Genomic DNA, 26,449 nt, shown 5'->3' with positions numbered 1-26,449 from the left:
TCCCAGTGGCCAACCATTTCAATTCTGTGCCCACTCCCGCACCAGCTTGTCTGTCCATGGCCTCACCTAAATCGGAGCAAAACATAATTTTCCATCTGAGCACTCTCCAACCGGATGGCATCGACATCAACTTCTCTGGTTTCTACTAGCCTCATCCCCATTCTCCCTCTCTTCCCTATCCCTCTGTCTTATTTCCCCTAGCTCTCAGATTTATTTTGTCGGAATACGTACATGACATCACATACAACCCTGATATTCTTTTTCCTGCGGGCGAGGCAGAATTACCACTAATTGGTAGTGCAAGAAAACTGTACACAACATACACATGTAAATGATTGTTGACTTCAGGAAGGGAAAACCCTTCCTGAAGGGTAAACAAACTGACTGTGCAATACAGAGAGAATTTTAACAAAAACAATGAAGTGAAAAAGTAAGAGTCCCTTAAATGAGTCGCTGATTGAGTTTTTTTATTAAGGAGTCTGATAGCTGTTCCTGATCATGGTGGTGTGAGTCTTTTGGCACCTATACCTCTTTCCCGATGGTATCAGTGAGAACAGAGGGTATGCTGGGTGATGTGGATCCTTGATGATTTCTGCTGCTCTCCGATGGCAGAATTCCCCATAGATGTGGTCAATGGTGGGAGGGTTTTGCCTGTGATTCCCTGGGCTGTGTTCATTACCTTTGACAGGGCTTTATGCTTGGGGGTATTGGTGTCCCCATACCAGACCGTGATTCAGCCAGTCAGCACACTTTCCACCATTCATCTCTAGTAATTTGTCAGGGTTTGCAATGTCATACCAATCCTCTGCAAATTCCTGAGGAAGTAGAGGCACTGACATGTTTTCTTCACAATGCCATTAATGTGTTGGCTCCAGGAAAGATCCTCTGAGATAGTGATTCCCAAGAACCTAAATGTGCTCACCCTCTCCGATCGTACACATCTGGTTTTCCCTTCCTGAAGTCAACAATCAGCTCCTTGATTTTGACATCATTATTGTTGGTTCACCATTTGCCCAAGTTTTCAATCTCCCTCCTATATGCTGACTCGTTACCTCCTTTTATACTGTGGTTGTGAGTGAGGTAACAGGTTTGGTAGGTCTTAAAGGCAAGGACACTGGTAGGGAAGGATTTTATTTAGTGTGGGAAATGGTAACTGATGCAGCACGCATGCACGCACGCGCACAGACACAGTTTACAGCAGCCATGGGAAAGAAAGAGCAGTCAATTAATTAACAAACATGGGGAAAATAGCAAGGAACCAAATATACAAATACAATGAACTAGTACATACAATGATCAAGGAAAAAGATCACTACAATGCCCCACCACCCCTTGACTCAGTGCAGGCACGGCTCTATGCTACAATGGACACTAATGAAGTGCTCCCAGCCCTTTTAACAGAGCACATCTTACCAACAGTTTCTCCAGCCCCCTTCCACATTTCTAAGCCTGGAGTGAAGCAGGGTGGTCCCAAGCTGGCAAAGAGAGAGAACAAAGCACATAGGGCACCTTTATAGTGCTGGAGGGTCAAGCCCAGGTCTTTAGCAGGAACCAATGGCTCGGTGCCAGGAGGGTTAATCCAATTACAACAGCCAATGGCCCAAGGCCAAGTACAGGCAGGCTGGAGAGTCCAGTCCAGGTAATTTACATGGCACAAAAGCAAAGTGTGTACTAATGAGTGGGTTGGAACCAAACCTTGATTGGCAGCTGGTGTGTTCTCCGACTAAGTAGAGGGGAGGGTTGTCACATGACAGCCACAACCCTTCCCAATACATGTGGCATCATCAGCAACTTTGTAGATGGAGTTATTGTCGTACTGAGCTACATAGTCATAGGTGTAGAGTAGAGCAGGAGGCTAAGAGTGCAAATCTGTGGTGCTCCACTACCAATGGAGATTGTGGAGATGTTCTTACCAATCCTCACTGATTGTGGTCTGGAGGTGAGGAAATTCATGATCTAATTACACAGTCGGGTGTTGAGTCCCATGTTTTGGATTTTGCTGATCAGTTTTGAGGGGATGATGGTGTTAAATGCCGGACTGTAGTCAATAAAGAGCATCCTGATGTATGCACCTTTGCTGTCCAGGTGCTCCAGAGCTTTGTGTAGAGCCAGTGAGATGGAACAGATCAATATTGTCGCTCAGACTGGAGCTGATATGCTTCAACGCCAGACTTTCAAATTACTTCATCACTGTGGATGCAAGTGCCACTGGTTGATAATCATTTTAAGGCAGGTTACTACACCTTTCCTGGGCACCAGTACAAATGATGCCTGTTTCAAATAGGTGGGTACCACACCCTAACAGAGTGAAATGTTAAAGATATCAGTGAATACGTTGATAAGTTAGTCAGCACAGTTTATTTTTTAAATACTTGGCCAGGTGCTCCATCCAGGCCTGATGCCTTCCTTGGATTCACTCTCCTGAAGGCAGCCTACATGTCATTCTCAGATACGAACAGAAGAGGATCATCAGCGGTCATGGGGGTGCACAGTGGTGGTCCTTTCTTGTTCTTGAGGTTGAATCAGGCATAGAAGGCTTTAAGTTTGTAAGGGAGTGAAGCTTTGCCGTCTCCTACTGCACTGGATTTTGTTTTGTAGCAGGTTATATCCACCCCTTTCCTCTCCATTCACAGAGCCATTCCCTCATCTCCTGTTTGCTGGTGTGCCCTCCTCCCCTTATCCATCTATTACCTCCTGCCTGTGGGCCTGTGTTCCTCCCTAAGCTCCTCCTGCCCCCTGCACCATTTTGTTTTGGTGCCTGCTGACATTTTGCTCATACCTTGATGAAGGGCTCAAGCCTGAAATGTTGGTTATGCATCTTTATATTTGCTCTATAAAGGATACTGTTTGATCTGCTGAATTTTTCCAGCATTAAGTTTTTACTTTAATCATGGTGTCTGCAGACTTCGTGTTTTACTATAGTTGTGTGTTTTCTTTGTTATAATAACATTTTAGTCTTTTGTATGACATGAAAAACCTCACATTTGGATGTCCACTTTGACAATCAACCCAATTTCTCCTGAGCTGCTAAGAGGAGAAACTACTGGAAAAAGACAGTAGGTCACACAACAGCTGAAGTGGGAGCAATAAAGCCCCAATGACACAAAAAGTGCAGTACACCAAAGTGCAGTAGAAACTCAGCAGGTCATGCAGCATCCATAGGAAGTAAAGGGCAGTCAATGTTTTGGGCCTGAGCCTTTCATTGGAAATAAACTAGAAAGTCTGCAGATGTTGGGATCTAGTGCAGTACACAAAAGTGCTGGAGAAACTTAGCAGGTCACAAAATCACACCCCTTACCTCATTGATCAAAGCATTGCTGATTCTCTCTCCACAGCCGCTGCCTGATCTGTTGACTGTCTCTTGTACTTTCAGTTCCTATTTCACATTTCGAAAATCAGCATTATTTCACTTTTGGAGAAATGAGGTGCCCCTGCACCAGAACAGACTGGGCAGCTTGATATGATGAGCTCCAAGATGTACAGTCACCGCAGATTTGATCAGGACATCGAAAATTTAATGGGAGGACCAAGGTCTCAGTGACGAGATATTTTAGGGACCATTCCCAAATGCAGAGCATCATGGGTAGCTATGCTAACTACCAATTTTCAGATGACACCTACACAGTTTTAAATGCAAACTAGGTCATCAGCTTTGCCACAACTCAACTGCAAATAGAAAAACGCTGAACAAAACTGCACATTAGTTAGGTGATCCCTGCCACCACACGCTGGTAATGGTACTTAAGTTGTGGTAGAAAGCTTAAAAACAAAGGAATATGACCGGATGCCAGAAGTTCACACTGGCCTGCACTTGTCACAGAAATAAGTCAATTTAATTTCTCCACTGTGAGTTGTTGATTGTAAGTGCATTGATCTGCATTTCAGAAGAGAAACAAAGAGTTTTTCTTTCAAAAAGTTGAGTGTTTGCTCTGCCTATTTTTAGTATAATTGTATGAACACAGAGTAGAAGTTTGATGACTCCTTCCATGCCCTGGACACATCCTGTGATTCTCTCTACCAGGATAATGAGGTGTGCCCAGGGTAGGATATTGACTGCTGTTTCCCAGAGGGCCTTTTCAGTGGATTTGCCAAGCCAGTGTAAAATGTTCTGGTGTGACTAATAAAGTCACAAGGAGAGGCAGGTTGATGTCCAAACCTGGCAGAACCCAACTTGTATGGACTTTTCTCTCTCTGTAACTCTCTGCATGGGGATTACAATGTCCCAACAAGAGGTCAGAATGGATCACTGGCAAACCAGTGAAAAAAACGAAAGCATTGACCCCAGGGCCCGTGGGGGCCAGAATGTCAAAAAGCAATGGACTCCAGATATTGGAAATCTGAAATGAAAGCAGTAAAAGCTGTAAATAGCAGGTCAGGCGGCACAAGTGGAGTTATAATTTCTTCTAGAAACGCAGAAATGCTGGAGAAACTCAGCCATCTCGCAGAGTCCATAGGAGGTAAAGATAAATAACTGAAGTTTTGGGTCTGAGTCCTTGTTCAAGGTTCATTTAAAAACACAATGCTGGAGAAACTCAGCAGATCAAACTGTGTACTTTATATGACAAAGATAAAGATACATAACCAATGTTTTGGTCTTGAGCAAAATGTAGGCCCAGTTTTACACCTAGGTTTAAGGTCTTGTATGAGACAGGTTGTTGTTAAAAAAAACATTCCTCTACCTCACTCATCTGCTGAAAATCATTTTTTGTGTGGAAAGAATGATTAAGGCAATGACTAAGAGAACAGAGGCAAATGTTAGGAGTTTCTATAAACATTTGTGACCACCTGCAGTAATGATCTTGACATTTACTACGTTTGGCAGATGTAGCTCACGTTTGACAAATCAACCATGCTAATGAAGTACCTGCAAGATTTAATTGCTGGAGTTTGTTCACTGCTTCCCTGATAATTTCTCTTCAAATATTGATTGCTCCCCTTGCAGCTGCTGCATTCGACGCATTTCTGTGGACAGAGAAGGTCAGGATCAGTCATAGGTATCAGTTATCACATGCCAGGATCTTGTTGTCCAGGTTGGGAGCAAGATCAGTTCCTGGAAAAGGATTCATCAAGTGCCTTAGTCATTCTTTTCAGGAAGTTGTATGAGTTTTGGAAGCAATTATGTTATTTGGAACTGGTCAGTGACACAGGGAGTGGAAACACAGCAGCCACCTTGTACAGAGCAAGATCCCAGAAACAATCACCTGAAAGGAAATTGGTTATCTGTTTCAGTGATTTTTTTTTCTTGGTGAATGTATGCTGACCAGAATATCATGAAGTAAAAATACAAAAATGCTGGAGGAACTCAGCAGGTCTTGCGTTGCCCATAGAAGTTAAAGATATATAATCGATGTTTTGGGTTTCAGCCTTTCTTCGAGGTATGAGTAAAAAGCAGGAAGGGGTGTGAATTAAAAGGCTAGGGAGAAAGAAAGAAAGGGAAGGAGGATGAAAACAGACCACAGACAAAAGATGATAATTGGACAGAGGACAGGAAAGGAAGGGTGAGAAATGATCTGGGGAGAGGATGACTCTGTGAATGCAGAGCGAGAGGAAAGGAGAGAAAAGGGGTAGGGGTAGGGGTGAGATGGGTGGGGCTAATGAAAACTGGAGAAGTCGATGTTAATGCCATCTGATTGGAGGATGCCCCGATGGAAGATGAGGTGTTGTTCCTAAGAACACCATGAAAATCTTAGACTTCCCCTTGCACTATTTTCTTTAAATTTTATTTCGTAAGGTGGTTTACATACGTTTGCACTGAGATGCTACCACAAAACAGCGATATTCGTGACATGTTCACGACAATAAATTCTGATTCTGAATTCTTCTTTGAAACACCCATCATTTGCTTGAGATGTAAAATGATAACATGGTTTATCATCTCATCTGAAAGACAGTACCTTTAACAGTGCAGTACTCCCTCAGTAGTGTAATGAAGCGTTAGCCTAGATTTTGGTGCTCAGTCTCTATAGGGGACTTGAACCTGGAATTTTCTGGCTCAAAGAAACAGATCTCTGCCAATTGATGGTGTTTTTGTACTGCTGGATGATTGTGTTCAGGCTCCTGTACCTCCTTCCTCATGGAAGCAGTGTAAAGAGGGCATGATTTGGGTGGTGAGGATCCTTGAGGATAGAGGCTGCTTTCTTAAGACACTCCCCTTTTGTATTTGATGGAATGAAGACTGGTGCCCGTGATGCTGCCAGCCGAATGAACATCTCCCTGATGTTTTTTTCCTGTCCTGTGCATTGGCACCTCCATACGAGACCATGATGCAACCAGTCAGAGTGCTCTCCATGGTATACATGTAGAAAAATACAGGATTCTTCGGTGACATACCAAATCTCCTCAAACTTCTAATGAAGTATAGCCACTGGCAAACCTTTATCATGACTGCATCAACATGGAGGCCCTAGGATAGATCATACATTAATTTCCTATTGAAAAATATCATAGTTTCTCCATCAATTAAAAACTGGATTAATTGTCTTTTGTTCCCTCTTATTCAGATCTATCTGTGAAAGTGGATCTATTCTATTTAGGAGTTGCCTATTCACCACCAAGTTTAAATTCACGTTTATTGTCACGTGTATCAAGGTGTTATGGAAGAGCTTGTTTTGCCAACAGCCCAGCAAGTCAACTGATACATAGTTCAGCAATACAGAGTGCAAAGTTACAGAGACAGGTCAGAACAGAGCAAAGGCGACATCATTTTGAGTATGTAAGGGTCTTTCAACAGTCTGAGAATGAAAGCATCTTCTCAAATCAGATGGTATGTGATCTTGTAATCAGAAATATACCTCTTGATGTGAGGAGGGAGGAGGGTGACCAAGGTGGGTGAAACTTTTAATATGTTGGATGCTTTTCTGAGAAAGCGATGTGTAGATGGAGTTGATGGAGGGGAGGGGATTTGTGTGATGGTCAGAGCAGCATTCCCAACTCTCTGCTATTCCTTGTGATCTTGGGTGGAGCAGTTCCCATCCCATGCATTGATGCTCTCAGACAAAATACTTTCTTGGTGTATTACAGAAATTGTTGAGGGGTGCAGGTGACGTGCAAATTTCATCAGGCTTCCGAGGAAGTAGAGATGCTGATGCATTTTCCTGACCACTGTGCCAATACCCAAGTAATTGTGTCAGGGCAGGTAATTAGAGGCATTTACCCCTAAACTCTTACAGCTGCCATACAATCTCCATTTGATGGTGTGGACAGAAGGGTGAGCCCCACTCCTCTTCCAGAAGTCTATAACCAGCACCTTGGCCTTGACTGCCATTATGCTGTTCAAGCAGGAAAGAATGAATCATTATTGAAACTGGATAGAACCTCCTATGTCTGGGCTCAGACTCATTGGTTGTGAGCAGCAGTAACTGCAGATTTCCACACTAACAATCCTTGCTCTGCATTGGGAATTATTGGTAGAACAGTCATAAAGATGAACTAGAAATAGTTGCAAAGCCTCCACCAAGGGTGGGCCAGTTGCATTGAGGGGCACTGATTTCATTCCGTGAGCTCGAGCCTGCAATCCCGCTCAATTCTATCCCACCATCACCTTCCACAGGGTTGCTATGGCACCTGAGTGGCTGAAATACTTACTAAAGCTTTTTTTTTAAAGAAAGGTTACAATTTAAAACATTGCCCAATTATATTGGTTGAATGCAAATCCAGAATTGTCTCAATAAGTTCAAGATCAAACTCAAAACTAAAAACATGTCAAACTAGGCAAAAATTGTCAAGTCACATTAAGTCAAGTTTATTGCCATGTGACTGTACAAGTACAACCCAACAAATCAGTGTTCTCTGGTCCTTGATGCAAAACATGCAGACACACAACCAGACATAACACACAATCAATACATCTACAGGATGAATATTTAATCTATACAAATAAATTAATTTTGCTTCATGAATATGGTTAGTGTGAGCATTTCCTTTGGTCACTCAGCATTTTCACTCCTGTGTGCAAATTGAGTGGAGTCACTGACCATAAGTTTCGGAAAGAGACATGAAAATTCTGAGACATTGCACTAAGACTATTTCTATAAATATTATTACCTGCATCCATGAGGAATATCCAGAATTATTCTATATTAGGCATCCTGATATAAGAAATGGAAATAAAAATAGCAAGGAAGTGATGTCAGGGATTCAAAACAGAAGTTGGATGGAACAGTGAATTATTTACATTAATTGATTGATTCAAGCTGTGCTGGCAATTTGTTTTATTAGCTAGAAATCAGACAGAGGTCCAACAATACTTCTTGCAATCTTACTACACCAATCTGCATTTACATCACTTGCCTCACGAGTGTACGTTTTACTCTGCTCCTGCGTTTTCCACACTTTTGTACGAACTGAAGGGATTTCACCATGTTTGGGAAGTACTTCAGTCCCTGCACTTAATCCCACTGGCTCACGTAGGGGCTCAGAGCCCACAGAAACATCAGACATGCTTTTCAAAAGTCTGTCGAGAGGAAATAAATTTTGTTCAATAACATTCTCAGGCTGTAAACAACTCTATATTCACATTAGAAATGTTACTTTTGTTCCCTTTAAATGTAATGGAATTTGAAAGTGTTTCCTCACCAGTTAACAATTACACTTTATATAATTTAATACTTTTTTAATTTACTAAGTCACATCAAAGATACATCTGCATTATGCAAGCTTTATTTAAAAATATAGGTTTATTTTATTTCCCAGTAATTAATTTAATATCACATCACTACATCAATGGCCCTTCTATCAGGATGCCATTGCCTACACACAACTGATGGCCCATTAATATCTTCTTGGTTATGTATCACTAGAGGAGGGAAATGGAGGTTAGATCAAATACATAATAAAACCTTTCCACAAATTAAACAGTAATAATTGGGGTAATAATGGTTTATGGTAGGGAAGAATCTGTCAATATTGTGTCCTTGCCATTATTTAGTGGTCAGAACTGTGAATGTAGAGGATACTGAGAGAGGGCATGCAGTGTGGCTATGATATTTGGAGTAATTTAGAAATCTGCCAATACTCACTGACCAACTGATGAGACATCAGAAGGCTTAAGTGCAACACCACTGCATCCATATGCTTAATAAATTCAGCAGATGCAAATTAATTTTTAAAAATTTTCAACAAAACTAGTGTGATGCAATTTACAAGATGAGACTACTAATTATCTCAATTTGCACCCATTCTCATAGGAAAAAAATATTTACTATTTTGCCAGAAAATTTGAGTTTTATATTAAAAAAAAGCCAATGCAATATTCTCACACACAAGAATGTGCAGTTCAACTAGTTGGCCATTTCCATTTGATGATACTTCCAATACCTGCCTGACACTGATCTAAACTATAGCCTTGGTATTAGCCCTCAGATCAGCTTCCAGACCATTATGTCCACCACAACGACACATAGTTCCTTCCCCCTGCGCTACTTTACCCATTGCTGCCCCCACCTTATCCTCATGCATACCTCTACACATGATTACTGTAGTGCTCTCCTGGCTCCCTCTATCTGTAAACCTGAAATAGAAGCAGAAAATATTGTGAAACATCAGCAACAAAAGAGAATTAACAATGTTCTGCTTCCAGGTCACAGTCATAAAAGGTTAACTCTTCTTCTCTACAGACCTATTTCACACATCATTTCTTTTACTTCAGTCCATAAGCATCATCTTATTCTAAATTATCTGCCCACATCTCCCAACTCATAACACGTTCCCTTCCCTCATCACCCATGCCTTTGTTGCATTTGCAGGCTCCAGCTTAATGTTAAAAATAAAAATTTAGTCATACAGCATGGTAACAGGCCCTTCCACCCAAAAACCTGGGCCACCCAAAAACCCCAATTAACATAAGGGTGGGAGGAAATCGGAGCACCCGGAGGAAACTTATGCGGATGCAGGGAGACTGTACAAACTCCTTATAGACAGCGCCAGACTCAAACCTGGATCACTGGCAGTGTAATAGTGTTGTGCTAGCTGCTGTGCCAACCGTGTTTTCAAATTCCTGCAGCCTTGCATTATTCCTGTCATCTCCCAACACTACAATCCTTCCAGTGTTTTTTTTTTTCATTTCTCGAATTCCGACTTATAAATCATCCCTGAATTGGAGGCTATACTTGCATCTGAAAGTTCTGGAAATCTCTTCCAAATTCTTCACCCCCCACCCTCCCCTCAAACCCACCCTTTCAGTCACTCCTTAAAACTTAGCTCTTTGGCCATTTGTTTGATAGGGTTAGCACTTTATAGCTTGGGAGGTATTTTATTGAACAAAATATCCAATTAATCCCACTACCTTCACTTCCTTCCCTACACTTTTGTAAATGTTACTGTGCATTTACCCATTTGCTTTTGAAATTTATTCTACTCCTTCGAACAGTACATTCCAGATCACTAGTTGAATAAAGTTTCTGCTTAACACCTTTGAATCATTTGTCAATTAAACTTAAATCTAGACCCTAGAGAGATGTTCGTCTCCTTAATCTCCCCTTCAACATCCCCACACCAATTTTTTTTTTACAAAAACTCTTTCAACCCTGTCTTCAGTTCAATGAAGATGAGGACTGGTTGATCAAATGCTGTCCAGAATTAGAGGACATGACATCAGAATAAGCAGCCAGACTTTGATTGCTGAGGTGAAGAGAAATTGTTACCTTTTGGTATTCCCTACCCCTGGACTGACGAACTTCAGTCCTGCTTATTCAAAGCTGAAATCAACAAAATTTTGGATTAAGGGATTTGGGACTGAGCAGGAAAATGGATCACGCAGTTAAAAGAAAAAAATGCTGGAGGAACTCAGCTGGTCTCGCAGCATCCATAGAAGGTAAAGAACTGATGTTTTGGGCCTGATATCTTGACAGGCCCAAATTGGCAATTACATATCTTTACCTCCTATGGACACTGCGAGATCGGCTCAGCATTTCTGGGTTTTGACTACAATCACAGCAACTATGGAATTCCGTGTTTCACTCCAATGGATGATGCATTCAAGACAAGAGTAAACTGAACAACTGTGAAAGTCTGTAGGGTTAGATGGCCTACTTCTGCTTCTAATTCAGCTAAGACCTTGATACCATATAAAATCAAACAGAAAATTACCATAATGTTCCATTAAAGGCCTGAACAATGTTTTATATAAAATTAGCATAATTTGTACTTTTTATATATCCTAATTAAGCCAAGGACACCATTTATCCATGTTGCAGATTTCACTGCTTCTCCTCATTCTATAATTTGGGTCAGTCTGCTCCACTCCTCCCATTCCAGCACCCCTTTATTAGAGTTGTTGTTTATTACTTCCAACCAAAATTAATAATTTCACATTTGGCTAGGTTAAATTTTATATGTGGATTGGGGTCAAATATTGCTCAATAAAGTGTCTGAGGATGCGATTGAGCCTGCCTGAGGTGAGCTGTTTGATGTCCCGTGTGGAATTGGGTCACATTTCAGCCAGTACATTCCCACAGTGGGTGTGACACCACATGAAGAATTTGGTACAAAACAATACATGCAGCTCCACACGCCTGCCTCTGTGTTTTACTTCTCACTGACTTCCTCACTTCCATTCTGTCACTCACACCATATTCCTCAATTTCTTTGCCCTCAGGTTTATCCAGCTTCATCCTGCATGCATTAATCCTCATTTCCTCAACCCTACTTGTGGCAGCAAGTTTCCACTCCAAACAGTCTGGAGAAAGAAGTTTTTCTGATATTACTATTTAACCTTTCTTTATAAACTTACCTGGTGCACAATGTAAATGCTGGATTATTAAGTGAAAAAAATGACAAGTTCTCAGAGCTGGATAAACCCTAAGAGACTTGAAAACAGTCAGGGCACCAATGAGAAATGTTCTGACGAGCATTAAAGATTCTAAATTGACCAGTCCAATTGATTCCCAGTGATCACCTTAGTAACAGAGATTCTTAACTGGATGTCTGTGATGTCACAGACAGCAAGTACTTTGACCTTTAATCATTATTATTTACTGAGACCAGACTTATTGATATTGTGTTTCATTGATCCACAAAATCTATAACAATAGATTTAAACCTAAGAGTTAGTTCTATACTAGTTGGCCCATTTTCCATTCATTTGCTCGCCCTTCTTGGTTACTGAGTAGACATGCAGAATGCAACTGGCCCAGATGGAGTCGTGGGACTTGTTCCAAAAGCAGGAAGGAGATTGAAAGGAGAGTGGCATGGTGCCAAGATGACAATGCCTCTCGATGTCAATAAGACAAAGATGATCATAGACTTCAGAAAAGGGAGCATAGATCACACCCCTGTCCATCCACATCAAGTCCAAAGTCGAAAGAGTAGCTAGTTTCTTAGAAGAACCGCATATACTTTTGTAAAAGTCAATCCAATGAAAATGTCAATCCCCCATTTTTGGCCCAATGATTTTTCCCTACATCTTGTGTAAAAGTCAGTCCTAGCCTCTCACCTCAGTCTGGCCACCCTCAGGCCAAAGATCCCAAAGTCTCAGTCATGAACTCACGCCTTGTCCCCAGCAACTCGCCCATTGGAATGCCTGAGGGATCAATGTGGACCCTCGCCTCAGCCATTTGCCCATCAGAATGCCCGACACGTCTAACTATGCAGATACCGATACTTACCGTGGGCCTGTTCTCCCCTGTGGTAGATGTGTGTTTTGATGCTCAGACTCTATTATTACTTTAATTCATTGTTTTTACTCTTTATTCATTTAGAGATCATTTGGATTATAGTGTGAATTTCAGTCCCTATTTAAAAAATGGTCTACAAAATTTGACTTTTACCTGAGTATTTTTGGCAAACATTTCAAATCACCTACTCCAATATCATGGACCTGATGGTTAAGAAAACACATTATCAGATGAGATTGGAAATAAATTCATTCAGTAGCCTTTCCTGTTCCCCATCTACTTAGATCCAAGTGCTGTGAACAGACCATATTACCACTGCCTTCTAATCCTCTTGTTGCAATGCATTTCTTTCCTTTAGTTTTCCAATACCAGCCAAATTTGCCAGATTAGACTGTGGCTAAACTTCCAATCTTCAATAAAAGGAGCAATCACTAAATGACCAAGAGATTTAGATACTACACCAGAACAATTAATAATGAATTGAACCACTTCCTTATTTATATGTGTATGTCACAATTTAATTGGTAAAGGTCTGCAACAACTTTGCAAATGAATCTATTTCTTATAGTCTTGCCATGTGTTCCTGTAATCCGCACTGTCTGCTCATACCAGAAGAAGGAATTGAGCCATTCAGCCCATCAAGTCCTCCCTGCCATTGCATCATGGCTGATTTTCTATCCCATTCTCCTGCCTTCTTTGTTACCCTTGATTCCCTTCCTAATCAGCTTGATCTTGAAAAATAACAACCCAATATCCAACTCAATCTACTGCTTATCAATTTTCAGTCATCGTTCTATTTGCAAAAAGAAACTGTTCACATGTAAACTCTGCATTTGCATAGATTAGGAAAATCAAGTCACAAAATATATTGAAATAAATAAAAATGGCCTTTAATTAAAAAATTCCAAAGTAACACCCTTCCTTGTCAAACATTGTACGTGGTACGATGATAAATATTATTCAACATGACGAGAGTATAATGCTCATTCCCCATTGTCATGAGGGTTCCATTATTTACACCTAGACAGACCCACAAGTTCTTTACATTAATAGAGCAGGAAATTAGTTCACAAAATAAAAACACCCAGAAATGCTGGAGGAACTCAGGCGGTCTCGGCCTGATCCAAAGAAGGGCTAAATTCCTCGAGCATTTCTGTGTGTTTTAATCACAATTATAATAGCTACAGTCTTCCGTGTTTCATAATTGTGTCCCATATATCAGAATGCTCAGTAGAGAATTTTGTGCATGATTTTCTGCAATAACAGCCACAGTGATCTCAATCAAAATGCAATTTGGGGACATTTTAGAAATCTCTCAAAAATTATATAGTGTTAATTGATTTATGGAGTCCAAACATTTTTGCTGTGCTTTACAAAGGCATTAATACCACCTAGTGGCACGAGCACCTTATTACAGACTGATTATTCTAGTTATACTGAATTCAATTAGAAGTAAAACACGAAAATCTGTAGACACTGTGGCTGAAGTAAAGAACCCAATACTGGAGAAATTCAGCAGGTCAAGCAGTGTACTTTATGTAGCAAAGATAAAGATACATAACCATCATTTCAGGCTTGAGCCCTTCATCAAGGTATGAACAAAATGTGTAGGTGAGAGACAAATGATCAAGAGATTTGTTGGGTCTGTGTGAGAGAGAATCCGTTGGAAGTCCACAGGAGAGGAGTATGGGACTGATGGGATAGCTTTGCTGGGAGAAGACATTTGGGTTCTCTACATTGGAGAAACTAAACGCAGACTGGGAGGTCACTTTACTTCTTGTGGCCTACTTTTCAATTCCCGCCCCACTCCCACACCAACATGTCTGCCCATGGCCTCATGTACTATCAAACCAAGGCCACCCGTAAATTGGAGAAGCAACACCTAATTTTCCGTCTGGGAACTCTTCAATGGGATGACATGAACATCGACTTCTCCAGTTTTTGCTAGACCACTCCCCGTTCTCCTTCTCTTCCCTATCGGTCTCCTTTCCTCCAGCTCTCCACCCCGTTCCCTCTCTATTCACAGAGCTACCCCCTGTCCCCGTTTGTGGTGTGCACTCCCTCCCTTATCCACCTATTACCTCCTTCCTGGGGCCTATGCTCCTCCACCCCTCCACCAATTTGTTTGGGCACCTGGCTTCATTTTGTTCATTCCTTGATGAAGGGCTCAAGCCCAAAAAATTGATTGTGTCTTTATCTTTCCTATCTGAAGTACATTGTTTTACCTGCTGAATTTCTCCAGCATTATAATTTTACTGAATACAATCAGCACAGATTTTGTCAGACATCTTTATCCTTTCACAACAGCTGCACCTTTACAATCAGCTACATGTTGGAATCGTTTTTTTGTAATTTTTTTGTTTATTGCACCGTGAACCATATCAATAACAATATATACAAGTTTTCATCATTAAAATATACATAGTGGCATTTTCTTTTCCTTCCTCCCACCCTCCCCACTCCTTTAACTTAAAATAAGAATCAAAAACATAAACAAACAATAAAAGCACACATAAAAGAAATTAAAATGTCGTGTCATCCATATTTAAGTCTTATCGTACTTGTATCATATCACTTTGAGAGATGGAGATCCAAAATTGGCAGTTTCTAACATATTCGATGTATGGTTCCCAAATTTGTTCAAATAAAGTATATTTGTCTTTTAGATGGTAATTTTTTTTCTAATGGAACACATTTTTGAATTTCTATATACCATTGCTGTATTTTTAAGCTTGCCTCCATTTTCCAACTCGTCATTATACATTTCACTGCTGCCAGCACAATCAAAATGAATCTTTTTTGAGCCCTGTCTAATTTTAGGCCTAATTTTTTTGTCTTTTGTTATTTAACAGAAAGATTTCTGGATCTTTTGGTGTGTTATTTTTTGTGATTCTATTTAATATTAATGTCCAAACTGCGTGTAATGTTGTTCCAGTCTCTTGTTTACAGCAGAAGCAGCTGTCCGATATTGTTGGATTCCACTCTTTTAACTTCTGAGGTCTATGTGGCCAGTTGTATCGTATCATACAAAACCGAATATTTATTGTATTCCTCATGGTTCCTGTGGATAACTCCTCCCATGTCAGTTCTTTGGAATCTACTTCTTGATGTTCATTTGCTGGTTTGCCAGTCTGCACTCTCTTCCTCATTTCCTGAGATGATCAAATTCACCAAAAGATTGAAGACCATCAGTTCCTGATTGTGACAGATCAAGCTCCATGCCATCAAGGTTCCATGCTGATGTTGCTCGCAGCACACAAAGTAATGCCCAGAAGAGTCAGCAGTATTCCTGCCATCGCCTCTGAGGAAAGAGGTAAAAATGGTAGTAAAATATGAGAGTCTGCAGACACCATAGTTGAAGTAAAAACACAATGCCGGAAACACTCAGCAGATCAAGCAGCATGCTTTATGTCGCAAAGATAAAGGTGCATAAACTAATATTTTGGGCTTGAGCCTTTCATCAAAGGTATGAGGACTGTGTAGGCAGGCGCAGGCCTACATTTTACTCATAACTTGATGAAAGGCTCAGGTACGAAACATTAGTTAGGTATCTTTGCTACATAAAAGACACTGTTTGACCTGCTGAATTTCTCTAACATTGTGTTTTTACAAGTAAAAATATTGCTGCCTATTAGTTAGGCCATAAAAAGGAAGCAAATGTAGCAGGAAGGAAATAATGCATGGCATAGAAGTTATTTTGAACCTTAGCTGGACCACAGTGAGAAAGAATATTGGAAGTTTCTCTCTTAATGCTGTGAATGAGATATAGAGAGGGCAAAGTCTATTTATTCGGAAGATGTCAGAACTGTCAGGAAAGATTATTCAGACTGGAGATCTTTTCTTTCAACAAGAGATGTGAGAGGTACACTGAAAGAATTTATTAATATTATGAAAGGGTTTTTTCAATTGGCAAGATAGCAGAACTGGGGATCATAAATAAATTCAATATAGAATTCAGAAAACCCTCTTTACTCAAAGATGAAATATGAATCATATTAACACAACAGTTCAGAAACAAAATTAACACGACAGAAACATACAGCATTTGTAGTTTAATTGGTATATTTAGGCGGCATGGGCTTGTAGGCCGGAAAGGCCTGTTATCGTGCTATATCTCCAAATTTAAAAAAAACAACGGGAAATGAGGAATACATTTATGGAATTAAATAAATGAAGGTGAAGAGATCCTTGTTGAGCATAAACATTGCCTAATGTGAGCCTCCTGAGCAAAACCATATGACTTTAGTGTTGGGTAATAGTGTACTATGTAATAGTGTGTACTGTGCATTCTACTTACGTTTCCCACCAATATCCTCCCCCAGCAACTTTCCAGTTAGTAGAGTGAACAAAAATGTAAGAGAATTTGACAATAGCACAGCCAAGGACAAATCTGCAGAAAGGGATTTTTATTTATGAATTACATCTCACATTTCCACCATCATCACTCGATAGCACTGTACAAAAGTGAATTGAAATGAAATTATTTTAAATTAAATGTTAAATATGTACATTCATCCTTTCTCTGTACTAGACATTCCTTATTACAATTTAAAGTAGTCCATAGGGGCCACTACTCCAAAGTTCAATTAACTAAATTTTACCCCAATATATCCTCTAAATGTAATAAGTGTACAACTCAGGAAGGTACTTTATATCATATGTTCTGGCTATGTCCCTCCCTTTATAACTACTGGAAAGAGCTATTTAGTTTACCATCTTTAATTCTTGATATAAATCTCTCTCTGAGCCCTTTTATTGCTATTTTTGGAATGAGTGGACCAATGGACTTAATTTTGACTCCATCTCAATCTCACGTAGTTGCTTTTGCTTCCCTGGTTGCTAAGAGGCTCATTTGCTGCAGAGGAAAGATAATGTCCCTCCCACACATACACACTGGTTACCAGATTTGATGGCATCCTTTTGTCTTGTGAAAATTAGGTGCTCAACTACTAAAATGAGCTTTTTTTTTCTATTTGGGGTTCTTTTTTTTTCAGTTATTTTCAAAATGTATAGATAAATTATTATTGATTTTTATAAAAAATATTTTTTTTTCTTTTTCTTCATTTTTTTGAAATTAGTAGTTGATGCCTGGCTTTGATTGAAATCGGGTTAGGAATTACTTTAGTTACAGGATTTTTTTTTATCGACAACATGGATCATATGTATATTGTTTACTATCTGTAATTTCAATTTACTTTTACCTGAACTTTATATCTTATACATCTATGTATTTGATATTATTTTCTCAAAAACTAATAAAAAGATTTTAAAAGAAAGAAATTAAATGTTACATTTCCTTGTTACTGTCCATTTACCCAGAACATAAGAAATAGATGCAGGAGTCGGCCATCCGACCTGTCAAGCCTGCTCTGCCATTCAAAATGATCATGGCTGATCTGATGATAGGCTCATCTTGCCTTCCTGACAATACTTGAATAAACAACCTTAACTCAGAACTCTGGGTTCTCCAGGTTCAAACAGCAGGTAATTAACCAAGTAAGTACTCTGGGTTCAAACAGCAGTTAAGTATCGTTCACCTGGCTAACTTTATTAAAAATGGTGGGGACCGTAACCGCAATTTTGCATTCTCGTCACACAATGCTCGTCAGAACAGTTTTAGCATTACCTATCTGGAGGTGTGAGCTGTCGCCTAATTTAATAGTCATTGAGATCTACATGTGCCAAATTCAGGTTGCTAATTCTATCTTCACTAATTCTGTAATCCAGTTCTTCATGTTGGCACAATGTCCAGCTGACCATCAACACATAAATATGGGAATGTGGGAAAAGGATCGTACATAGAAAGCAAAATAGAGACAAGCAAATGTGGATGTGGGAGTAGGTAAGACTGGGAGAATATATTTCCATGGACAATACAGAAGTTGCCACCACCAGATCTGTGGTAAACCACAAGGTCAACTGATCTCGGGAGGAGACAAAGACTGCAGATGTGGGAATCTGGAGCAAAAACTAATCGACTGGAGGAACTCACCAGCACCCATGGGGTGGGAAATAATTGTCAACAATTCGAGGTGAGTCCTGGTGTGGGGTTTTGACCCGAAACACCAACGATCCCTGAAACCTCCTCCACTCCCCTCACAGATGCTGCTTTACTCCATTCTGAAGTATGCTGATAGCCTTCCAGTTTTGTTTTGAACACACAGCTGCACACTACCACTAATTGCTTGAATCTTGTTTCACCTTAATCTGTCTCCGGTTTGCATCTCTATTGATTCTTCCCTCAGATCTAACAGAGGAGCAGAGCACCATTGCCAAATGAATTTGTTTGGAAATTTGGTGGAACGTATGCAATTTATTTTCCAATAAATTAAATAAGGAATAAGCAATATAACTTCCAATAGAAGAATTAAGTCATATGTTTGATATGACAACTTTACTCATGCTAAGAAAATAATGCCCTCAAATAATCATAACTGACATATAACGTGTGTGGATAAATAAACATATCTACCTGTAGATGCCAAGGTGAAATAGTAGAGGAGTGACCCGGTTTGGTTTAGAAGAAAAGGTATCAAATACTGGAAAACAGGTGGATAAGAGTTAGCAAATTGTATGTTGTTCCTCAGCTTTCCTTCCAACACAAATAACATTTCCCTCCTATCGAAAAAGACTAATGCAGATAATTGACACTGACATTTATATGTTTGTAGAGCAAGTGGGAATACAGGTCAAGCTCTGTGCTCCATAAAGGTATTTATTTTTACAGAGGGTGTCCATGAATGTTGCTGATGAAGAGACAAAGTTTATATTATTGTATGCTATATAATGCTCCAAAGCACCAACAGGGCCACAGAGTTATAGCAATGCAAGGTTTTTTTTAATTATGAGGGATTTTTGAAGTTAATTCTCTTTCCAGGCTCTGAATTTTTACATGCAAAACCCTCATTATGATTAAATACTTCACAGAAAAAGTCTTAAGAAGGACTAGAGTGGAGTTTAAGATGCCAAACAGTAGATCAATGGTCATTGTGCAGCAGTTCTAAAGTCTGGAATGGCTGCACAATGTGTACTGTTGGGAAGCCAAGCCTTGGGATAGAAAGGAAGGCTCATAGTGAGGCAGAAGGTTGTGGAACATGGGAATACTGAGAAGAGAAATGAGTTATGAAAACAGGGAAAGGGCTTGGGAAGATCAGCAAACAGTGGCTTTCTGAGCAGCAAGTAGTGGAGATGAAGGCTGTAAGGAGTGAGGGCATTGCAGGAAATCTGTTATAAAATCTGTGGGGTCACTTTTAACTGTCCCCAAAAAAGGTCTTTCATTCAGAATCACCAAGAACAGATTAACTGGGGTTATTTGAATAATTGTGGCTCGGTGGAAAATGGCTATGTGCAGAAAGCAAAATTATCCCATTTCATTAGTAATTAATTGTAAATTAAGATACATTTGAGAGTTAGAATAGGATGTGTTCCAATTCAGGACTTTATTTCTTACTGTTGGAAGAGTACTTAACATTCTCATTTCTAGTATATCAATTATAATTGTGCTATTTTGACATTTTTCTTTTGATAGTAAAACCTGCCAGAGCTGGAGATTTGGGGGATCAGAGAGTATATTTTAAAATTTCCCCAATGTGCAGCATATAATTTTTTTTTTCTAACTTAGATAGATAGCATAAATTATAAAAAAAAGGTTAGTTTTTCCACATAGAATTGCTCATCTTTTAAAGATAGCCCACAATGTTGAATTTTAAAGTTATTTCATTACCTTATAATTAAATATTAAAAATTTCATCTCCGCAAACAGCTGAGTAACAACGTTTCCAGCCTTGACCCTCTCTATCCCCTCCGTGCCTTTTTTCAGGAAAGGGTTGGTTACACCCCACAGCAATGACACGAGGAGAAGGCAACAGGCTTCAACTGAAATAGAAAGCACAAGAGGTTCTCAGTACCATCTGACCAATGTCCTCTGAATACGTCTGCTTTGAAAAAGGCACAAAGATAAGGAATACTGTATAATGATTTCAAACTATGTAACCTGTATCAATGCTACAAACTGGTGCAAGACACAAACAAGTTAAAGTTACAAGAAATGCATCTTCAGATCAAATATAACAATTTTCAAAACTTCCACTTAAGGATACAAAACAAGTCATTGCTTACTTTTTAATTAAAAAAATATATTAAATCTTTAAATTTAGATATACTGTGCAGTAACAGGCCCTTCCAGCCCATGGGCCTAAGCCACCCAAATACTCCAATCAACCTACAACCCCAGTATGTTTGGAACGGTGGGAGGAAACTGTAGCACCCAGAGAAACCCACGCAGACACGGAAAGAATGTAAAACCGGATTCAAACCTGGGTCGCTGGGGCTCTAACACTGACTTTATCCAAAATAGTAATCACCATTCAAAATCTGAGAGATCGTCAACCTGAAACACAAGTCTGTCTGTCCCTCCTCAGATACAGCCTGACCTACTAAAGATTTTCAAAAATTACTCTTTTAAAGGCATATATGAAGTATTTGCCTTCAACCCTAGCTTAAATTCTGGTCAAAAAATGTTTTTGAACATATTTCATTATTTTCAAATATCATTCATATCACATCATAGGATCCATATGGCTATTGAGAATAAACTAGCTCAGAGTAATCCCACCAATCGATTTTCCCTACTCGTTTCCCTGTAAGTTATTATATGAACTTCCACCTGGTTTCCACCTTGATCTCAATGAGGGAAAATGCCCAACATTCACAAATTCAAGAACTCATAGGGTTTTAGGAATAGGATGCAATAAAATAAAATTTAAGTCATCCAATGGATAAGCTATCAAATTCACTGAAGATGGATAAGCTATTAAATTCACTGAAGAATAACCTTATCACCTCAGAGGTAGATAGCTTGAGGAATTGTAGAGGGAAATAAAGTCTGACGAGACATATTATTCTAGTCTCATAATCAGTGAGTAATTAAAAAAAATACAGAGATGAGAACATCCTTACTATAGGCATTCGTGCTTAAGATGATACAATAACACATCATTAAAAAAAGATATCAGCCCATTATGGCCTGTGCTGCAGATATGAAAGAGTTTTCTAATTAGAAACAGGACACTAGTTCTTCCTTATAAATGTGAACTTACTTTTTTCAGCTAATTAGGTACCTTCTGAAAGTTACAAATTATTCTCATTTCATTGCCCTTTCAAGAAATGTAGTTCAAAATCATAATGTGCCACATTAAAAGTGTTTGCTCCACTTGGAGAGTTCTTTTGCCAACCACCTTATCTTGTACTTTGGTTACTGACTTTCTTCCATTGGAAACATCATTTTCTATTGATATTACTGTCTGATCTCATATTAAACTCTGCTCCAAGAAAAACAATCATAATTTCTCTATCTCCCTAGGTATCCCATTTTCTTTAACTCTTCTGCATCTTCTATGAAGTCTGCCATCCTTCATAATAAGCAGCATCCAAAGATGAGCATAACATTTTAACTGGTGCCTGGCCAGCATCATATAAAGATGTTAAAAAACAGTATTATTTTCATTTTCTACCTGTTTATACAGTAAAGTCAGTGACCCATGTCTTTTAAAACTGTTTTCCTATCTATCTTGCCAAGGATTTGTGTCTAATTCTCTGACCCTCACTCTCTTTAAAATTGCAACAATTCACCCTTCCTTTCAAAACAACACTATTTCATTTCTTTGGTTACATTTCAATATCAAGGTGTCTGCCCCTTTCACCACGTAGGCCAGTTTTGTTTCTGTTTTCTAAATTGCCCATCTTTTTCCAGTTTCATTTCACCTATAATATTGGCAAGATGTCTTGTAGACCCAGTCTAAGATTACTGTTAAAGTGGACAGATCCAAATAATGATGTAAAAATAACTCAGCACAACTACCTGTTTTCTAACACCAAGACAATCTGATGTTATTGTTGATGCTCTCCTTTTACTTCTATGGAGTTCAACCTTGAAATTATGTCCAGGTGATGATTTATCCAGCACCTTTTTTGAAAATCCATGTACACAAGAACCATCCACTCTCTCCTCTACTTCAAGGATATCAAGTAGATTTATTGAATTTGTCAAACTTAACTTTAAGAAATTCAAGGTGACCTTAAGTTATTAACCTATATTTATCCAAATGCTAGTATAGTACAGTATTTCTAAAATGCTGTCCACCCCAACATGCTGCCTCTGTAACATGCTACAGCTGGGGTCTCTACCTCTTGCCCTGTTTTGCTGTCACAAGTGCAACATTCCTCATCACACAGTCTTCATGTACATATTTGTATCCTCCACATTGCTCTCACGTGATTTTACTGCAGTTATCACCAAATTACGTACAATTTTTTCGGTAAATATCAAATAATTCTCATGGAATTATAAAATAACAAAAAGGAATAAACAGTTAAAAAATAAATTCTCCAAAAATACAGCTCCATGAACTTGAATAAGTTTGTATTCCATGCCAATTTCCTGCTTTCCCAAGTAACCGAAGCTCCATAAATAAACTTTATTCCTTTGTGGGATATGAATATCACTGGTAAGTCAACTCTTACTTGGCCTTTATTCAAAAGCTATGGAGGAAAAGAAGAAAATTCTATTACAATGTTGGTGAGCTCACGCCTAGAATACTGCGCAGTTTTGGTCCTATTTAAAGAGGGATAGACTCCTCTGGATGTAATTCAGAGGAGGTTCACTCAGTTGATTCCCTGCAATAAAAAAAATGTGGAGTTTTGAAGATCTGGAGCATATATTACTGTAACATAGGATTTTGAGGAAGGCAGGATGGATACTGAGAACTTTCTCTGCAAGAGGAAATTTCAGCCCACAAATTCAAAATAGGTGTTCATTTGTTTAAAAATTCCTGTAAAAGGAGATACTCAGCAGAATTCTGCCCCCATCAGTGGGTAATACAGTGGCACAGTAGAGAGAATTGCTGCCTCCCAGCTCCAGAGACCGGGAGTGGATCCTGACCTCAAGTGCTGTCTGTGTGGAGTTTGCACGCTCTCCCCGTGACGATGTGCTCCAAATTCCTCCCTCATCCTCAAGCCGAACGGATGGGTGGATTCATTGCTGCCAGGTGCCCTCACTGTGTGAGCGTGGGGATGTGGCCGGAGAGGATAAAATGCAGGTGCGCAAGGACAGTGAGCAGGCAGCGCCCGGGGCAAAATGGCCAGTCAACGATCCGGGGGTCCGGGGATCCGGGGGTCCGGGGATCCGGGGGTCCGGGGATCCGGGGGTCCGGGGGTCCGGGGATCCGGGGGTCCGGGGATCCGGGGATCCGGGGGTCCGGGGGTCCGGGGGTCCGGGGATCCGGGGGTCCGGGGATCCGGGGGTCCGGGGGTCCGGGGATCCGGGGGTCCGGGGGTCCGGGGGTCCGGGGATCCGGGGGTCCGGGGATCCGGGGGTCCGGGGGTCCGGGGATCCGGGGGTCCGGGGATCCGGGGGTCCGGGGATCCGGGGGTCCGGGGGTCCGGGGGTCCGGGTCACCTCCCACCCCGGGTTACCGGACGCCATCCGTCGGGGAAAAGCCACGGACACCAACTCACACGCAGTCGCCATGGGATCGGCGCCTCGACCTCTCACCCGGCACCACTTCCGCCAGAGGACTCGGTCTTTCCGGTGGCGGCGTTGTGGTGGAGAGAGGGAGAAGAAACAGTTCAGTGGCACCGGCAGCATGGTGGGGAGGGGACGGCATGGGGTGGTGGCGACTGGGCGTCATGGTGGGGTGGAAGGCGAACACGGGGCGGCATGGGGTCGGGTGGAGGAGGCATGTGGGGGAGAGGCGGTGCGTGGGGGATTGCGAGGTGGGGGTTGTGGGGGGAAGACGGTGTATAGGGAATTGAGGGCGGCGGAGTGGGGGTGGGGATGTGATGGGGCGGTATGATGGCGATGGCGAGGGCGAGGGCGGGTGGGCGGGTTGGGACGGCATTTGAGGGTGGGGACAGGGCACCATGGTGGAATGGGGCAGCGGGGACAAGGCAGCATGCTGGGCTGGAGGACGACGTGGTGGGGGGTGTGGGCAAGGTGGCATGATGGGGGTTGGGGGTCAGGGTGCCATGGTGGGGGGGTTGGGGTCAGGATGGGATGGGGCAGCGGGGACAAGGCAGCATCTTGGGCTGGAGGGCGACATGGTGGGGGGTGTGGGCATGGTGGGGGTTGGGGGTCAGGGTGGGATGGGATGGGGCAGCATGGACAAGGCGGCTTGTTGGGCTGGAAGGTGACATGGTAGGAGGGAGAGAGGATGGGGTGACGGGTGTGGACAAGGCCATATGGTGGGGATGAGAAGGGGTCGTGGTTGGGGCAGCATGGTGGGGATGAGAAGGGGGCGTGGATGGGGCAGCATGGTGGAGTGGGAAGGGGTGGCATTGTTGGGTGAGGATCAGAGACAGGGTGGCATGGTGGGGTGAGGGGCAAGGGGGCAAGATGACATGATGGGGTGGATGTGGTGGGGTGAGAACAGGGCAGCATGGTGGGGTGAGGGGGCATGGTGGGATGGGTGAGGATGGGGCAGCAGAGGGGGCCAGGGGGTAAAACTGGGACAGGATAAGGTGGAGGGGTGGAAGGAGGAAAGGGGTGGAGGAAATAGAGGAAGGGGCAGACTCCACAATCCCACCTGAGGCCTAATGTGGGTTGAGGCCTGACCATCTTCTACTTGCCTGGCCAACCTGTGAGGCACTGTCAGACTAGAGTTAATGGCCAGAGAACTGGTGGGACTTTGTTTCTTTGTGAATGTTTGATCAAAGTCCCGATTGTTCTTGGACAAGTGGAGGACTTGTCTGTCATTAGCTGTGTTTATACTAAGGACACCTCGAATCACCGCGCTTTTTTGTCGCTCGCATCACTGCACATTTTTGGACTACCTGAACTGTTTCTACCAAGCGATGAATACGCAGTGATGCGGGGTGATGCGAGGAATGCGAGGTGACCAGGAAGTCCGATGAGCAATTGAAAACCGCGGGTGAAAAATCGAGACTTCCGGTGAGTCACCCACGGTGTTTCCACTGCGAGGTCGTCCCTCGCATCACCCCGCATCGACCACCTCAAAAGTAGGACGCCGGAGCACCTCGAATCGCCACACATCGGCCACAACCCAGATGTGTTTCCAGTGCGGCCAAATTCGAGGTGTCACCGCGCTTCACCTCGCATTACCTTGCATCACCGCACTTTTCCTGGCTCACTAGAAACACCCCCATTGAGAGTTGAGGCAGGACTAATGTCCAGAACTCCAGAAAGAGTTGCTGAAGGAACTCAGCAGATCAGGCAGCATCCACAGGTGGAAATGTTTTGGGTCAAGTCCATTTACAAGACTAAAGGGGGTTCACATTATCACATTCACATACCTAAAGGGGGTAGAAATGGGAGGAGGGGTCCAGGGGTGAACAGGTATAGGAGAAAGTGGGGTCGGGTCGGGTAGATTGAAAGACCACTGGGGGTAGGAGAGAGGAAAATAAGTACAGGAGTGGATAAAGAGCTGGAAACAGTGGAACCAAATGGAGGTGGGTTTGAACTAAAATTAGTTCATGTAGTTAGATTTAAAGCTATCCAGCAGGAATATGATGTGTTCCTCAATATTCCAGGATACATTTGTTTTAGATGTGATAGATCAGGGGGTTAAAAAAAAAGGGGGAGGAGATGCTCTGCTTGTTAAGGAGGACATTACTGCCGTGAGATGCCAGGATGGTCTGGAGGGATCGTCCAGTGAGGCTGTTTGGGTGAAAGAGGCATGAGGATCCTAATAGGAGTGTATTACAGGCCAAGAAAATTAGAGGAACAAATTTGTAGGGAGATAACGTATATGTGTGTAAATCATATTTTACACTTTTAAGTTCCCTCACATTGATTGGGATACCCATACAGTTAGAGGGCTGGC

At 41.5% G+C, this 26,449-nt stretch overlaps 3 protein-coding genes across 5 annotated transcripts in view; 1 reads left to right on the top strand and 2 right to left on the bottom strand.

Moving 5' to 3' along the window:
* LOC138741273 (axoneme-associated protein mst101(2)-like) overlaps positions 1-11,881 on the bottom strand; it is a 31,304-nt gene extending 19,423 nt beyond the window's left edge. Inside the window, exons 1-4 of one of the 3 annotated variants that reach the window (XM_069895080.1) lie at positions 11,729-11,881; positions 9,459-9,508; positions 8,290-8,452; positions 4,865-4,962 (exon numbers count right to left, since the gene is read on the bottom strand). In XM_069895080.1, coding sequence (XP_069751181.1) covers positions 4,865-4,962; positions 8,290-8,439 — 248 coding nt within the window. In that variant the 5' untranslated portion in view covers positions 8,440-8,452; positions 9,459-9,508; positions 11,729-11,881. The remainder of the gene's footprint in view (positions 1-4,864; positions 4,963-8,289; positions 8,453-9,458; positions 9,509-11,728) is intronic. The other 2 variants (XM_069895078.1, XM_069895079.1) reach the window with 2 other exon arrangements.
* Positions 11,882-13,479: 1,598 nt separating this feature from the next.
* On the bottom strand, positions 13,480-24,167 carry tmem234 (transmembrane protein 234). The gene is made up of 5 exons (XM_069895077.1): positions 24,126-24,167; positions 20,335-20,486; positions 19,084-19,150; positions 16,909-17,001; positions 13,480-15,912 (listed from the first exon to the last, which is right to left on the bottom strand). Exons 1-5 carry the CDS (start codon positions 24,136-24,138, stop codon positions 15,836-15,838), a joined length of 402 nt encoding a protein of 133 aa, XP_069751178.1. The 5' UTR covers positions 24,139-24,167; the 3' UTR covers positions 13,480-15,835.
* Positions 24,040-26,449, top strand: part of eif3i (eukaryotic translation initiation factor 3, subunit I) — a 30,436-nt gene continuing 28,026 nt past the window's right edge. The window contains exon 1 of the mRNA XM_069895076.1: positions 24,040-24,256. Within this exon, the coding sequence (XP_069751177.1) occupies positions 24,137-24,256 (120 nt within the window). The 5' untranslated portion in view covers positions 24,040-24,136. The remainder of the gene's footprint in view (positions 24,257-26,449) is intronic.

This window comes from Narcine bancroftii, chromosome 8 (genome assembly GCF_036971445.1).
Source record: "Narcine bancroftii isolate sNarBan1 chromosome 8, sNarBan1.hap1, whole genome shotgun sequence".
Lineage (NCBI taxonomy): Eukaryota > Metazoa > Chordata > Chondrichthyes > Torpediniformes > Narcinidae > Narcine > Narcine bancroftii.
This window is presented reverse-complemented; position numbering and strand designations above follow the sequence as displayed.